Source organism: Trachypithecus francoisi, unplaced genomic scaffold (assembly GCF_009764315.1).
Source record: "Trachypithecus francoisi isolate TF-2019V2 unplaced genomic scaffold, Tfra_2.0 Lachesis_group10, whole genome shotgun sequence".
NCBI lineage: Eukaryota > Metazoa > Chordata > Mammalia > Primates > Cercopithecidae > Trachypithecus > Trachypithecus francoisi.
The window spans coordinates 79,139,720-79,157,331 of NW_022681455.1; the positions used below are offsets into that span (position 1 = coordinate 79,139,720).

The 17,612-nt window shown below is 43.8% G+C and overlaps 1 protein-coding gene across 6 annotated transcripts in view; it reads right to left on the reverse strand.

Annotated features, from left to right (window-relative positions):
- Positions 1-17,612, reverse strand: part of TMC5 (transmembrane channel like 5) — a 90,265-nt gene that overhangs the window by 28,760 nt on the left and 43,893 nt on the right. For 5 of the 6 annotated variants that reach the window (XM_033217882.1, XM_033217878.1, XM_033217877.1 and 2 more), the window contains exons 6-9: positions 10,291-10,390; positions 8,035-8,122; positions 7,381-7,629; positions 3,450-3,601 (exon numbers count right to left, since the gene is read on the reverse strand). In XM_033217882.1, the coding sequence (XP_033073773.1) occupies positions 3,450-3,601; positions 7,381-7,629; positions 8,035-8,122; positions 10,291-10,390 (589 nt within the window). Of the gene's footprint in view, positions 1-3,449; positions 3,602-7,380; positions 7,630-8,034; positions 8,123-10,290; positions 10,391-13,622; positions 14,193-17,612 lie in introns of those variants that run through there. The other variant, XM_033217881.1, reaches the window with a different exon arrangement.

The window sequence follows — 17,612 nt, forward strand, 5'->3', positions numbered from 1 at the left end:
GCAGTGTGGTCACAACACAGTGGTTAAACAAGCACTGGCTTTGGGGCCGCACAGGCCTGGCTTGCAACTCTGGCAACTGAGTTGCCAACTGAGGGATTATTGTCTTGTGAATGGTTCTGATTCTGAGCCTCAGTTTCCACATCTGTAGAGAGGGAATAACAATAGTACTCACCTTACAGAATTTTTTTTTTTTTTTTTTTTTTTTTTTTTTTTAGACAGAGTTCACTCTTGTCTCCCAGGCTAGAGTCCAGTGGCGTGATCTCCACTCACCGCAACCTGCACCTCCAAGGTTCAAGCGACTCTCCTGCCTCAGTCTCCCAAGTAACTGGGATTACAGGCATCCATCACCACGCCCAGCTAATTTTTGTATTTTCAGTAGAGGCAGAGTTTCACCATGTTGGCCAGGCTGGTCTTGAACTGCTGACCTCAAGTAATCCACCCAGTTCCCTGTTGCTGCTATAACAAATGACCACCAACTTAGTGGCTAAAAACAACACAAATTTGTTCTTTTTACCCTTCCAGAGATCAGAAGTCAGAAAATTGTTTTTTCTTTGTTTTTATGTTTGTTTGTTTGTTTAGAGATGAGGTCTTGCTGTGTGGCCCAGGCTGGAGTGCAGTGGTGTAGTCATAGCTTACTGCAGCCTCCACCTCCCAAGCTCAAGCCATCCTCCCGTCACAGCCTCCAAAGTAGCTGGAACTAACAGGCACATGCCACCATGCCCAGCTAATCAGAAAATGAGTCTCACAGGGCTAAAATGAAGGTGTTGGCAGGGCTATGTTCCTTCCAAAAACTCTAAGGGAGAATCCATTTCCTTGTCTTTTCCAGCTTCTACAGGGTGCCCCCTTTCCTTGGCTTGTGGCCATCTCCTCCATCTTCAAAGCCAGCAGGGTAGCATCTTCTCATCTCCCCGCTTCTCTCTGACCTCCTGCCTCCCTCTTATAAAGACCCTTGTGATTCCATTGGGCCCACCCAGATAATCCAGGATAATATCCCCACTTAAAAATCCTCAATCACATCTGCAAAGTACCTTTTGTTATGTGAAGTTACATATTCACCAGTTCTGGGGGATTAGGCTGTAGACATCTCTGGGGGATGGGGGGAGATTATTCAGCCTTCCAAAGAGTCCATGCAGTGCTTACAGCAGCAAGCAGTTGATGAAGGCACTGTTATTGTCACGGGATGTCTCAGGCCCAGGAAGCCCTGAGCACCCACACAAAAATGCTGCATAAGACAAACGGATGCTGCTGTTCTGAAATTTGCCACCACTCAGTAACAGCAACTTAAGAATCATTTCTGGCCAGGTGTGGTGGCTCACACCTGTAACGCCAGCACTTTGGGGGGCCCAGGCGGGAGGATCACCTGAGATCAGGAGTTCAAGACCAGCCTGGCCAACATGGCAAAACCCCATCTCTACTAAAAATAGAAAAATTAGCTGGACTTGATGGCACAAGCCTGTGATCCCAGCTACTCAGAAGGCTGAGACAGGAGAATCACTTGAACCCGGGAGATGGAGGTTGCAATGAGCCAAGATCGCACCACTACACTCCAGCCTGGGTGACAGAGCAACACTGTCTCAAAATAATAATAATAATAATAATATCATTTCCTACTTTGACAAAACAAAACAAAATCTCATTTTAGTTTGAATTAGCATGCTGGCAGTCAGGTTGCTGTGGGTTGAACTGTGTACTTCCCAAAATTCATATGTTGAAGTCCTAATGCCCCAGTACCTTAGAATGTGACTGTATTTGGAGGTAGGTCTTTTAAGTGGTAATTAAAGGCCAGGTGCAGTGGTTCATCCCTGTAATCCCAGCACTTTGGGAGGCCGAGGCAGGTGGATCACTTGAGGTCAGGAGTTTGAGACCAGTCTGGCCAACATGGTGAAACCCCGTTTCTAATAAAATTACAAAAATTAGTCTGGCATGGTGGCGTGTACCTGTAGTCCCAGCTACTAGGGAGGCTGAGGCAGGAGAATCCCTTGAACCCAGGGAGGCAGAGGTTGCAGTGAGCTGAGATCACACCACTGCACTCCAGCCTGGGCAACAGAGCAAGACTTCATCTCAAAATTAATTAATTAATTAATTAATTAAAGTGGTAATTACATTTTTAAAAAATGGGGTCATTAAATTGGGTCCTAATTCAATAGAAATGGCATCTTCATAAAAAAGGGAGATTAAGACACAGAGGGACAACCACGTGAAGACACAGGCAGGAGATAGTGGCCATCTACAAGCAAAGGAGGAGGGAACCAACCCTGCTGACATCTTGATCTTGATCTTGGACTTCAGGCCTCCAGAACCATGAGAAAATAAATTTCTGTTGTTTAAACCAACGGTCTGTTGTACTTTGCCAGGCAGCCCTAGCAAACTAATACAGAGATTGCATGTTGTTTTTCTTTCTTTCTCTCTCTCTCTATTTTTTTTTTGAAACAGGATCTCCAGTTGCTCAGGCTGGAGTGTAGTGGAATGATCTCAGCTCACTGCAGCCTCAACCTAATGGGCTCAGGTGATTCTCCCACCTCAGCCTCCCGAGTAGCTGGGACTACAGGCGGGCGCCACCAAGCCAGGTTAACTTTTTGTATTTTTAGTAGAGATGGGGTTTTAGCATGTTGCCCAGGCCAGTCTCGAACTCCTGGACTCAAATGATCAGCCTGAATTGGACTCCCAGAGTGCTAAGATTACAGGCGTGAGCACCACACCCAGGCTTTCGTATGTATATTTTCCATTTGTACCTCCTGTCTGATAGTTATCTTTCATGTTCTTCTCTTCATATCATTGCTGGGTAATTGCACCCTTATTATCAAGCTGACCAATTTCTTTAAAAGCACACAAAAACCTCTCTCCCTCTGTCCAACCTCCTATTTTATATTGCAGGACAAGGAATAATCGGACAGCAATAGAAAGTCAAAACTGCAGGCTGGGCACGGTGGCTCACACCTGTAATCCCAGCACTATGGGAGGCCAAGGCGGGTGGATCACCTGAGGTCAGGAGTTTGAGATCAGCGTGCCAACATGGTCAAACCCCATCTCTATTAAAAATACAAAAATTAGCAGGCGCATGGTGGCAGGCACCTGTAATCCCAACTACTGGGGAGGCTGAGGAAGAAGAATCACTTAAACCTGGGAGGCGGAGGTTGCAGTGAGCCAAGATTATGCCACTGAACTCCAGCATGGGTAACAGAGCAAGACTCCGTCTCAAAAAAAAAAAAAAGAAGGAAAGATGGAAGGAAGGAAGGAAGGAAGGAAAGAGAGAGAGAGAGAGAGAAAGAAAGAAAGAAAGGAAGAAAGAGAAAGAAAGAAAGAAAGAAAGAAAGAAAGAAAGAAAGAAAGAAAAAGAAAGAAAGTCAAAACTGAAGAAAAATTGTTATCTGGGTAATTTTTGAGTTTCTTGGATTTTTGCCGAAATCTCACATGACCCTCAGAATCAGGAAATGCAGATGCTTCCATACCTGAATAGCAAACTGAAGAAGCAGGTGGTCAAGCATGCTCCGATCGTGAAGATGTAGGCCAGTTGCATGTTGTAGGATGCCCCGCTGTTCCCGTGCTGGATGGTGGAATTGGTGTAAAAGCCATAGTACATCACTGTGTCCCTAAAATAACCCTGAAAGAGACAATAAACCCTAGGTCAGGTGGATCTCCCGAAAAAAAAGGTAAACGACTATGGTCATGAGAGTTGACTTCTCCTGAATACAAGAAGCTTGGGCCAGTCAGTTTCGACATTTTGTTGTCCAGGAAAGGGGCACTGAGAATGTGGACATGGTGTCACTGGGCTCTCAGACTTGAAAAGGAATCCAACGTAATTTTATAATTTTAGACCATTGGTTTAAACAACAGAAATTTATTTTCTCACGGTTCTGGAGGCCTGAAGTCCAAGATCAAGATGTCAGCAGGGTTGGTTCCCTCTGAGGTCTTTCTCCTTGGCTTGTAGACAGCCACTGTCTCTTGCCTGTGTCTTCACGTGGTTGTTCCTCTGTGTCTTAATCTCCCTTTTAATTTTACAAGCCGTTACCACCTGGACCCGGTGACCAAGTGAAACATCAGCAAGAACACGACAGCCAGGCCTGTCGTATCACCAGTATTATGTCCCTCTGTCACCAGTATTATGGCTAAACGTACTTAATAGGAAACAAATCAAGCCTTTAGGCCTACATTTCAGTGCAGAGGAAATAAGAAGCCAGATAAACAAATTCTAGAAACTACTAGGAAATAATCAGACAATACGAGAAGGTAGGATGTTGGAATCTACATAGCGGCAGGTCCAATTTCTGCAATAAGCCAATGTCAAGAAAAAAGAGGCTGGCCTGGGAAGATGATTTTTTTTTTATTTATTTTTTTGAGATGGAGTCTTACTCTATCACTCAGGCTGGAGTGCAATGGCAAGACCTTAGCTCACTGCATCCTCCACCTCCCAGGTTCAAGCAATTCTCCCTGCCTCAGCTTCCCTAGTAGTGGGTACTACAGGCACCCGCCACCACATCCGGCTAATTTTTGTATTTTAAGTAGAGATGGGGTTTTGCATGTCGGCCAGTCTGGTCTCCAACTTCTGACCTTGAGTGATCCACCAGCCTCAGCCTCCCACCACGCCTAGCCGATTATTTTGGATTAATAGAGATTTAAGGGGGGGAAAAAAAGCACAGAATGTAAAATCTGATTGTTGACTGAATCATAGTCTGAATAAGCAAGTTATGAAAGACATTTTGGGGTCCAGGTATGGTGGCTCACACCTGTAATCCCAATACTTTGGGAGGCCGAGGCAGGTGGATCACTTGAGGCCAGGAGTTCAAGACCAGCCTGGCCAATATGGTGGAACCCCATTTCTACTAAAAATACAAAAAATTAGCCAGGTGTGGTGGCACATGCCTGTAATCCCAGCTACTTGGAGGCTGAGGCATGAGAATTGCTTTAACCTGGGAGGCAGAAGTTGCAGTGAGCCGAGATCAGCCTGAGTGATAGAGCAAGACTCCGTCTCAAATACATACATACATACATATGTACAAACATACATACATACATACATAAATACATACATAACATTTTGGGCTGGATGCAGTGGCTCACACCTGTAATCCCAGCAAATCCCAGCACTTTGGAAGGCCAAGGCAGGCAGATCGCTTGTGCCCAGTAGTTTGAGACCAGACTGGGCAACATGGCGAAACCCTATCTCTGCAAAAAACTAAAAAAATTAGCTAGACATGGTGGTGGCATGTGCCTGTAGTCCCAGCTACTCGGGAAGCTGAGGTGGGAGGATCATTTGAGCCTAGGAGTAGAAGGTTGCAATGAACTGAAATCGCACTACTGAACTCCGGCCCGTGTGACAGAGGGAGACCCAGTCTCAAAAAAAAAGAAAAAAAAAAAAAAAGACATTTTGGGGAAAATTGGGACAATTTGAATATGGTCTGGATTTTAGATGATACTAATTTTTAATTTTCTTAGGTGTGATAATGGTATTGTGACTGTAGAGAGGTGTGCTTATTTTTCAGAGATGAGTGTTGAAAAATTTCAAGTTAAAAATATCTTGACATCTGTAGTTTACTTTAAAATGCTTCCAAAAATAATGAAAGAAAACAAATATGGCCATTTAAGACCTACACAGTGGCTATATGGGTGTTTATTACACTACTCTGTATATTTTTGTATGTTTGAAATTTTTCATAATAAAATGTTCCCTATATTCAAATATACACTATATATATACTGGGCCAAGCACGGTGGCTCAGGCCTGTAATCCCAGCACTTTGGGAGGCTGAGGCTGGAGGACTGCTTGAGGCCAGGAGTTTGAGACTAGCCTGGGCTACGTAGTGAAACCCCATCTCTACAGAATTTTTTTTTAATTAGCCAGGCATGGTGATGTGGGCCTGTAGTCCCAGCTACTGGTGAGACAGAGGCAGGAGGATTGCTTGAGTCTGGGAGGTCAAGGCTGCAGTGAGCTGTACTGCACAACTGCACTGTAGGCTGGGTGACAGAGTGAGACCAAAGAAAGAAAGGAGGAAGAAAGAAAAGAAAGAAAGAAGAAAGAAAAAAAGGAAGGAAGGAAGGAAGGAAGGAAGGAAGGCAGGAAGGAAGGCAGGAAGGAAGGAAGGAAGGAAGAAAGAAAGAAAGAAAGAAAGAAAGAAAAAAGGAAGGAAGGAGAAGGAAGGAAGGAAGGAAGGAAGGAAGGAAGGAAGGAAAGAAAGAAGAAAGAAAGAAAGAAAGAAAGAAAGAAAGAAAGAAAGAAAGAAAGAAAGAAAGAAGAGAAAGAGAAAGAAAGGAAGGAGAAAGAGAGGGGAAGGAAGGAAGAGAGAAAGAAAGAGAAAGAAGGAAAGAAAGAAAGAAGGGAAAGAAGGAAGGAAGGAATGAAGGAAGGAAGGAAAAAGGAAAAAGAAAGAAAGAAAGAGAGGGAGGGAGGAAGGAAGGAAGAGAGAGAGAAAGAAGAAAGAAGAAAGAAATAAAGTACAATCCTATCCTGTTTTTATTTTTAAAAGCATAATAATCTATGCATCTGTCATCTATTATTTACTCATTTTTATCAAGTATGTATCTATCAATGTTTGTACAGGAAGAAAAAACAGTCTACAAAGATATATCTCAAAATGGGGAGTTGGACAAAGGAAAAATATAAAAAGAACTTTCTCCTACTTTTCTTCTATAGTAGGAATTTTTCCAAAGGAACATTTTGTAGAAATAAAAATAAAATGAAAGAAAATATAGATCTATAAACACCAACACAAGAAGATGTCCACCACATATTGCTAAGTAAAAAAAAAAAAAGCAAGTTGTAGATAATATGCAATGAATAATTCATCTTTTGTAAGAAAAGAAAAGGATGCCTGTGTACATGCACAGAAGCGTCCCTATGTTTGCCAAAAAAATGTGTGGATAAAAACAAACTGTTCAAGATGGTTGCCTCTGGAGACAGAAATTCCACTATGATGTGTGTATATTACTTTGCAGGAAAACACTTTATTGATTGATTGATGATTGAGACAAGGCCTCGCTCTGTTGCTCAGGCTAGAGTGCAGTAGGGGAATCTTGCTTCACTGCGATCTTTGCCTCCTGGGCTCAAGCAATCCTCTCACCTTAGCCTCCTGAGTAGCCAGAATTACAGGTGTGCGCCACCATGCCCTGCTAATTTTTGTATTTTTGTAGAGACAGGGTTTTGCCATGTTGCCCAGGCTGGTCTCCAACTCCTGAGCTCAAGTGATTCACCTGCTTTGGCCTCCCAACTTGCTGGGATTACAGGCATGAGTCACCACACTCAGCCAGGAAAACATTTAAACATCCACTTTCTCCATCAGTTGATCCCCAGACAAAATGAGATGTGTGAGTGGGTGACCGGCAAGCCATGTCCCTGGGTTTCCAAGGTAATTGGTGCACTTGGGGTAGGGGAAACGGAGAACTTACCACCCCAGTGAAAAGCTCCAGCCCAGTGAACTGGAGGGTGTTCTTTTCGGCTACGGCAAACTGAGGGATTATGATGAAACTGAAGTTCACGATGAATGAGAAAATGTTGAACTTCAAAAGCCATCTCAGAAAGTTGAAATAGGAGAGGACGCTGGTTCCAAACTTGCCTCCAATGATCTTCAGCGTCTTCTGCCATAGGCTGATGGAATTGAGAATTTCTGACAGGCTGTTCTTGGATCTCCGATAAGCCTGGAGTCAGGATTCAAAGCAGGTGGCTTACTGTTGACTCAACAAATATTGATTGAGCAGGTACCATAATAACAAAAAAGGCCACCATGTCTGGAGTATTGCTAAGTGGAGGCACCATGCTAGGCAAATTTACAAACATTATGTCACCTCTAAGGTGGAGGTATTATGACCTTCCCAGGTTTGCTGTTGAAGGCGCCACTCCCAATGGCCAAGTTGGCCAATGAACTCAGCAATCTCTTAGTTCTTCCCCACACCCACTTCATTTTCCCACCCCTGTGCTAACCGATGGCTCTGAGCGATGAAATCGCTCTGATTTTTGGTTCGTCTTCCCCCTGAGTCCCCTTCATCCTCACTCTCCTCCCTCCCTGTTTTCACCCTCTTGCTGTGCCTGTTTTACTGACTTACCCGTGAAATGGAGTTCAGACACTGAACACAGCAATTGAGCTGAAGGATACGACGGGTCTGTTTGCTTTTTTCTTTGTCAACTATTTTCCTGTAGGGAACAGCAAGAGAATATGAGATACAAATGTTGTAACTCGTTCACAAAATAGTTATATGGTGGCTCATGCCTGTAATCCAACACTTCGGAAGGCTGAGGCAAGAGGATCACTGAGGCCAGGAGTTCAAGACCAGCCTGAGCAAAACAGTGGGACCTTGTCTCTGTTAAAAAAAAAAAAATTAATAAAAAATAGCTGGATGTGGTGGTGGTGCCTGCCTGTATAGTCCCAGCTACTCCAGAGGCTGTGGTGGGAGGATTACTTGGGCCCAAAAGTTTGAGACTGCAATGAGCTATGATCACACCATTGCAGTCCAGCCTGGGCAACTGAATGAGACCTCATTTCTTTCTTTCTTTCTTTTTTTTCTTTTCTTTTCTTTTTTTTTTTTTTGAGACGGAGTCTCACTCTGTCACCCAGGCTGGATGGAGTGCGGTGGCCTGATCGAGGCTCACTGCAGCCTCTGCCTCCCAGGTTCAAGCGATTCTCTGCCTCAGCCTCCTGAGTAGTGGGATTACAGGCGTGCATCACCACATCCCGCTAACTTTTGTATTTTTAGTAGAGACAGGATTTCACCATGTTTGCCAGGCTGGTCTCGAACTCCTGGCCTCAAGTGACCCACCCGCCTTGGCCTCCCAAAGTGCTGGATTACAGGCGTGAGCTACTGCGCCCAGCCAAGACCTCTTTTCTTAAAAAAAAAAAAAAAAAAAAAAAAAAAGTTATTGATGTGTTGGACATCATCCCAGGTGTTAAGACAACAATCTCCCTGGTTTACAGAGCTGACATCCTAGTTGTAAGTGAAAGACAGTAAGCAACAAATACAATAATAAAGTAGGGAAACTATGTAGTATATTAGAAGGTGATTTGTACTATAGAAAAAGAAAAAACAGAGTGAGGTAAAGAGATGGGAAGTAATGGGACGGGGACGGTATTACAATTTGAAATAGGGTAAAATCTGAGCATTGCCCTATTTGAAGGAGAAGAGGGATTCATATAAAAATGTCCTGTGCATAGGGAACAGCCAGCACAAAGCACCAAGGCAGGCAGCACAGCAAGGGGGCCAGGGTGGCTGGAATGGAATCAACAAAGGGAAGGGGGGAGGATATGAATAACATCCATGGAGCAAGTATCCCTATATGTCAGTGGTTCTGATTTGGCTTGGCTCTGTGTCCCCACCCAAATCTCACCTTGAATTGTAATAATCCCCATGTGTTATGGGAGGGACCCGGTGGGAGGTAATTGAATCATGGGAGCGAGTTTTCCCATGCCGTTCTCATGATAGTGAATAAGTCTCACGAGATATGATGCTTTTTGTGTTTGTTTGTTTGTTTGTTTGTTTGTTTGTTTTTGAGATGGAGTCTTGTTCTATTGCCCGTGCTGGAGTGCAGTGGTACAATTTCAGCTCACTGCAATCTCTGCCTCCCAGGTTCAAGCGATTCTCCTGCCTCAGCCTCCTGAGTAGCTGGGATTACAGTCGTCTGCCACCACACCCAGCTAATTTTTGTATTTTTAGTAGAGATAGGGTTTCACCATGTTGGCCAGGCTGCTCTTGAACTCCGACCTCAGGTGATCTGCCCACCTTGGCCTCCCAAAGTGCTGGGATTACAGGCGTGAGCCACCACATCTGGCCTGTCATGTCTCTTTAGAACTTTCTACTCCATGACAGTTTCTCAGACTTTCCTTGTTTTTGATGACTTTGACAGTTTCAAGGGGTACAGGCTGAGTGTTTTGTAGAATGTCCCTCAGTTGGGATTTGCCTAATGTTTTTTGCTGTTTAGACTGGGGTTGTGGGTTTTAGGAGAGAGTAGCACAGAGGAGACGTGTTTCCCCCATCACATGACTTATCTTTGGGGATGTTAACCTTAAGTCTTGGCCAAGGCAGTATTAGGCAGACTCTCCACTGGAAAGTTCCACCCCTCTCTTCCTCCCACGCCCTACTCTTTGGAAGCAGCTCACCAAGCAGAGTCCACACTCCAGCCCAAGAGCAGGAATTAAGCTGTAGCCCCTGGATAAAGGAGTGCCTACAGAGGGAATTTGAAATTTTTCTGTCAGGAAGATTTGTCTCTTCTATTGTGCTTATTTATTTCTTATCTTTTTGAGATGGGGCAAAAGTAGAAGATTGAGGTTCACTTGAAATCTGGGACAGAAGAAAAGCCTTTGGCCATACCTAAGGTTCCTTTTCTCTTCCATGGTCCTTGGCTGGTTCCTGATGGCTTTAATTCTGTCTCTGGATGTCATGGGTATAAGAGATGCAATTAACTTCTGTCCTATGAAAGAAATTAATGGAGTTTAATTTCTTTTTTCTTTAACAGAATCATAACACTAAAATGTGGTGCTGAAGTCAGAGCAAGTAACACAAGGAAAGAAGTATATGGACATGGGGATCTCAAAGATCACAAAGGAAAACAACAAAAAGACACATATATGTGTTAAAAGCTCAAAGCCAGAGCAAATGAATAATGGCTGCACTCTCTTCCAGTTCAGTGTTTTTCTCTTTCCTGCAACAAAAAACATTTAGCAAAGTCAACAAGGTCCTGCATATTTGGTCAGCCTACCTCTTCTCTCTCACTACTTTTTTTTTTTTTTGAGACAGGGTCTTACTGTGTCACCCAGGCTAGAGTGCAGTGGCATAATCACAGCTCACTGCAACATTGATCTCCTGGGCTTAAGTGATCTTCCCACCTCAGCCTCCCAAAGTGTTGTGATTACCACCATGCACCACCATGTCTGGCTAATTTTTTTATTTTTTTGTAAAGCCGAGGTCTCACTACATTGCCCAGGCTGGTCTTGAACTCCTGGGCTCAAGCAATCCTCCCACCTCAACCTCCAGAGTAGCTGGGACTACAGGCACACACCACAACAACGAGCTAATTTTTTTAAATTATTATTATTTGTAGAGATAGGGTCTTGCTATGTTGCCCAAGCTGGTCTCAAACTTCTGACCTCAATAGATTCTCCCACCTCAGCCTCCCAAACTGCTAGGATTACAGGTGTAAGTCACCACGCCTGGCTCTCTTGCTTTAATATCCCACATCACCTCCTTTTGCCCCTGACCCCAGGTTCAAGAGACTTTTCACATTCCTTGACTATTGCTGAATGCTCTCCCACCTTCCTAGAAGTACGCCCTCCTTTTCTCCTGCTAACTCACATTCACATTTGCAGTCAATCTGGCAGACACTATTGGTTGTCTACCCCAAATTCATTTCCTCCTTGTTAATGGAATCCCAATTGTGTTTAGGAATCTACCTGCCTCCCTCACATGGCCCTGAGCTTCCTTGAGGTGGAGCCTATCTCCAGGCCCAAAGAGCAAGTCTTAGTCTGAGTGAACCAATCCTCACGGTCCTGTCCCTTTGCAGGTGACTGATTTAAGCACAGGCACATGACACAGCGTTAGCCAATATCCTCTGAGAGGTGGTGTGCTGAGAAATTTCTTGGAGAAGATTTCTTCCTTCTCAAAAACAAAAAAAAAAAAGGCAAAAACCAAGAAAAAGACAGATGTCTCTTCCTCTGATTATTGTTGTGTCTGCATGTGATGTGAGAAGTGCTGTTGCCATCCTGTAACAAAGAAGCCAGCAGGCGGGGCAGCAACACTGGGCTGAGGGTGGCTGAGGGACGGAGGGAGCAGGCTGGCTCCTTGGTCATAGCACAGGGCTAGAACTGCCCACTGGCAAATACCATCTTCATTGTAATGACATAGTTGAGGTGTAAGGGGAATCCCCAAAAGAGGCCCACCAACTCTCTCTGCTGAAGATGAGGAATTTGTGCCTCTCCTGGGCAGGAAGGGTGAGTAGACTGAGAGGAAGAAAGATGGAAGAGGGAGCTATACAGAGATCCAGGGAGCCAGCAGTGTGAGAGGTGATGCCCCAATCTTCTTCAGTAAAGGGGCTAAACCCACTAAATGCTTTGTGTAAGTAAAGGGATGTTTTTCTTCTCCCTGAAATCATCAAGAACTGCTAGACTTTATGCGTGGAATACCGTGGGGGTGAAACAGAAACAGCATCTCTGGGCCAAGCACGGTGGCTCATACCTGTAATCCCATCCCAGCACTTTGGGAGGCTGAGGCGGGCAGATCACCTGAGGTCGGGAGTTCAAGACCAGCCTGGCCAACATGGTGAAACCCTGTCTCTACTAAAAATACAAAAAAAAAATTAGCCAGGCATGGTGGCAGGTGCCTGTAATCCCAGCTACTTAGGAGGCTGCGGCAGGAGAACTGCTTGAACCCAAGAGGCAGAAGCTGCAGTGAGCTGAAATAATACCATTGCACTTCAGCCTGGGCAACAAGAGTGAAATTCCATCTCAAATAAATACATTAAATTAAATTAAATTAAATTAAAAGGAACAGCCTCTCTGATGGCCTCAGGAGCAGAGAGGCTGGAAGGTATCAGCTAAAATCTGGTTTCCTGATGGTCTTGCCAACAAGAGGCATCCTATCTGTTGCCTGAAGCCAGGGTGAGGAGGAATCGACTCAAAGTGAGACAGCATGGTGGTTAAGGATACAGGCTTGAGGCTGGACATGGTGGCTCACGCCTGTAATCCATTCCAGCACTTTGGGAAGCCAAGGTGGGCAGATTGCCTGAGGCCAGGAGTTCGAGACAAGCTTGGCTAGCATGGTAAAACCCCATTTCTACTAAAAATACAAAAATTAGGTGTGGTGGCATGCACATGTAATCCCAGCTACTCAGCAGGCTGAGGCATGATAATCACTTAACCCTGGGAAGCAGAGGTTGCAGTGAGCCGAGATCATGCCTCTACACTCTAGCCTGGGCGACAGCAAGACTTTGTCTCAAAAAAAAAAAAAAAATGCATGCAGTCTTGGGAATCAGATAGACCTGTATTTGGGCCCCAGATCTTCCAGGTCACTAAATGTATCTGAGCTATAGTTTTCTCATCAAGTACATGGAAATGCCTGCCTCAAAGGTGTGAAGTGCAGGGAGTACATAAAATTCAATTCGATGGATAACAAAAAGCAGGTGCTCTGCAGAGCACAAGGCATATGAAATAAGCTTGATAAAAATAAGCTCTTGTTAGGGATGTCTTAAAGTGATCCCTTCCTTTGTTTTGGCTTCCTTAGTTCAACCACAAAACCTTCCACCCTTCCATATTACTCAATGTCCTTCTTTTAGAGACAGGATCTTACTCTGTCACCCAGGCTGGGGTGCAGTGGTGCCATCAGAGCTCGCTGCAGCCTCCAGCTCCTGGGCTCAAGAGATCCTCCCACCTCAGCATCCTGAGTAACAGGGACCACAGGTGTGCACTGTCATGCCTGGGTATTATTTTTTAAATTTTTTTGTAGCAATGAAGTCTCCCTTTGTTGCCCAGGCTAGTCTCGAACACCTGGGCTCAAGCAATCGTCTTACCTTGGCCTCCCAAAGCAGTAGGATTATAGGCGTGAGCCACCATGCCTGGCCCCACTCGATATCTAAAAAGTAAAATATGCTGTGGAAAATGAGGAAGTCTTTTTTCCTACTCCCCTACTCCTCTTCCCCAGCATTTCACTACCTTGAACAGTTTCACGTGAAGAACCAGGAGTGTCTATGCCCATGCATTCTAGGCTATGAAGGGTCTGAGACATCGATTCATTCAGAGATGTTGAAAACTGCAGCACCTGGTTGCCCTTTTGGTCACTCCTTTTGCTGACTGTCTGAGAATCTACCACATTGATGTCAGATATTGATGAAACCATGCTGATGCTTGAGTCTAGCAGCACCTTTTCCTGAAAAATCTGATTTGAGGATGGGTGGCTTTGGACCCCAGAGGAAACATTCTCAATCTCTATGATGATTTCATTCACGTGGTCATCGGATAGCATCTCCTGCCTCCTGCAAACCTTCTTCCCCTTTGGGGCGGGCTTCCTGAGACTTCATACAGCAGTCAACGCTGGCACAGATTGGGACTCGCAGGGAAAAAGTAATGATGATCACAAAGGGATACACCATTCACATGTTTTTTTTAAATGCCAGGATGAGCTCACCAAATCCAGCCCTACACAAATCACAATATAACTCCCTGCATCTAACCCCAGAGGAGTTTTTCTCAGGAGGAAGAGTGTTTTCCTGCAGAGAATTCTGTCTTGGTAGCTAGGCAAGAAATTGAAAACAGAATCTTTCATTTAAGACAATGGGATTCTAGAAACAGAAGGAAGATATTTTTCTAAATGACTCATAGTCAAAAGGCAAGATTTTTTTTTAATTTAGTGCCTCTGGCCTAGAACTTATATATACCACACACATATATGTGTGTGTGAATATATATGTATTTATATATAAGTATTTATATATGTATATATACACTTATATATAAATATATGTATATATACACTTATATAAATATGTATGTATATATACACTTATATATAAATATAGTATATATAAGTAAACTAAATATATACTAAGTATATATACACACATATATACACATACTTATATATACTTATATATATAAATACTTACATATGTATATATAAACTTATATGTATATATATTTACATATAAAATATATATAAAATACATATACATACATACTTATATACTTATATTTAAGTATATATACATACATACTTATATTAAGTATATATACATACAAGTTTATATATATACAAGTATTTTATATAAGTATATATGTAAGTGTGTGTGTGTGTCTATGTGTGTGTGTATATATATAATATATATATATATTTTTTTTTTTTTTTTTTTTTGAGATGGAGTCTCACTCTGTCACCCAGGCTGGAGTACAGTGGCACGATTTCGGCTCACTGCAACCTCCACCTCCCGGGTTCATGCCATTCTCCTGCCTCAGCCTCCCGAGTAGCTGGGACTACAGGCACCCGCCACCACGCCCGGCTAATTTTTTGTGTTTTTAGTATAGATGGGGTTTCACCGTGTTAGCCAGGATGGTCTCGATCTCTTGACCTCATGATCCGCCTGCCTCGGCCTCCTAAAGTGCTGGGATTACAGGCGTGAGCCACCGCACCCGGCTGAACTTATATTTGTTCAGCTTATTTTATATTTATTTATTATTTTATATATTATTTTATATCTATTTATAATATTATTTTATATATTTATATGCCTGTAATTTTATATGCCTGTAGAAATTCACATGGGTTTACAGTGATAAAAGTATTATCTCCTGATGCCTTAGGTAGTGAACTCTGCTATTTGTCTGGCTTTCAGTCTCTAGTTTCCTTTTTTCTCATACCAGCAAAAAAGCTCCATTTCCTATGCAGACATAGTGCTCAAAGTCTCCCAGTGTTCTTTGCGGCTAAGGGTGGGCCTGTGACCCAGTTTTAGCCAATGAGACTTGTGGCTCCCAGCAATGCTCTTTCAAAGGGGACAGTTTGCCTGGGTTCACAATTTGCCCTTCACCAGTCTTCCTCTAGACATTTCTGAGAATGAACGTTCACCTGCTAAGGATGGTAGAGAAAAAGGCTTCTGAAGGGGCTTCAGTCCTTGAGGGCATCATGGGTGGAGCTGCTGTACAAACTTTGCACTTCCTCCCTCCATGCTTCTTGTTTTTTTACTTTTTAAAAATCTTTATGTATTTATTTATTTAGAGATGGAGTCTCGCTCTGTCGCCCAGGCTGGAGTGCAGTGGCATGATCTTGGCTCACTGCAGCCTTTGCCTCCTGGGTTCAAGCAATTCTCCTGCCTCAGCCTCCCGAGTAGCTGGGGTTACAGGTGCCTGCCATCACACCTGGGAAATTTTTGTATTTTTTGTAGAGACGAGGTTTCACCATGTTGGCCAGGCTGGTCTTGAACTCCTGACCTCAAGTGATTCGCCTGCCTCAGCCTCCCAAAGTGCTGAGATTACAGGCATGAGCTACCACTTGTAAAACAACAGTACACATTTTTAAACTTTTTTTTTTAGAGATGAGGTCTTGCTCTGTCACCCAGGCTGGAGTGCAGTGGTGTGATCATAACTCACTGCAGCCTTGACTTCCTGGCTCAAGCAAATCTCCTGTTTCAGCCTCCTGAGTAGCTGGAACCACAGGGGCAACACCATGCCCAGCTTTTTTTTTTTTTTTTTTTTAAGCCACAGGTGTTGCTTTGTTGTCCAGGCTGGTCTCGAATCCCTGGTTTCAAGCAATTCTCCCACCTTTGCTTCCCAAAGTGCTGGGATTACAGGTGTGAACCATCGCACCTAGCCCACACTTCTCGGTACACGAGAAAAATAAACCCCTTTATTGCTAAGCCACCTTTCTGTTTCAGTGCCAGGCACAGAAACACGATTCCTATCCAATAGACCTAATTTCAAATCACCTAGGCCTAGTTGTTTACTTAACAATTGGAGAAATTGAGGTGCAGAGTGCGGAACAGACACTGCTCCTCCTCATCACACTTTCATTAAATGTCAAAATTGAACTAGAACCCATGTACTCCTCCCAACAGTGATAATTAACAGTAATGATACCTGCCATTACTGCAGGCCAAGTACTTTAAATAGAGCACAACATTTACGCTATGAAGTAAGTATTAAAATCAACTCCATTTTATAGCTAAGAAAACTGATGCTCCATGAAATAATTTGTGTGTCACAAAACTAGCAAGCAGTAGAGCTGGGGTCAAATCCAGATAGGTCTGAACCCAAAGCAGAACTCTTAATCATTTCACTCTGGCCCCTTCCTGTACCAAGAGGCTGGTATATCGTTCATTCATTCTTGCCAGGTGCAGTAGTTTATGCCTCTAATCACAGCACTTTGGGAGGCCGTGGTGGGCAGATCACTTGAGGCCAGCAGTTCAAGACCAGCCTGGCCAACATGGTGAAACTCTGTCTATTGAAAATACAAAAATTAGCCCGGCGTGGTAGCAGGTGCCTATAATCCCAACTGCTCGGGAGGCTGAGGCTGGAGAATCACTTGAACTCAGGAGGTGGAGGTTGCAGTGAGCTGAGGTCACTCCACTATACTCCAGCCTGGGGACAAAGTGAAACTCCATCTCAAAAACAACAACAGAAAACATGCTGGTGTATCATTCATTCATTTTTGCCAACTGAGGTGGTGGCTCACACCTGTATTCCCAGCTACTTGGGAGGCTGAGGAGGGAGGATTGCTTGAGCCCAGGAGTTTGAGAACAGTCTGGGCAACATAGTGAGATTCCATCTCAAAAAGTGAATGAATGAATATTTAAATTAATGAATGAATATTTAAGCATGCACACTATGTGGTGGGCGCTTCCTAGGGGCATAGCATAATTAATTCATCAAAGCTACACTTTATCAGGCTCTCTTTTGTTTTTCTTTCTTTTTTTTTTTAGGCAAGTTCTCACTCTGTCCCCCAGGCTGGAGTGCAGTAGGGTGATCTTGGCTCATCACAGTGTCTGCCTCCTGGGCCCAAGGGATCTTCCCACATCAGCCTCCAGAGTAGCTGGCAGTGCAGGTGCACGCCACCAGGCCTGGCTAATTTTTCTTTTCTTTTTTTTTTTTTTTTTGAGTCAGAGTCTCATTCTGTTGCCCAGACTGGAGTGCAGTGGCGTGATCTCAGCTCACGACAAC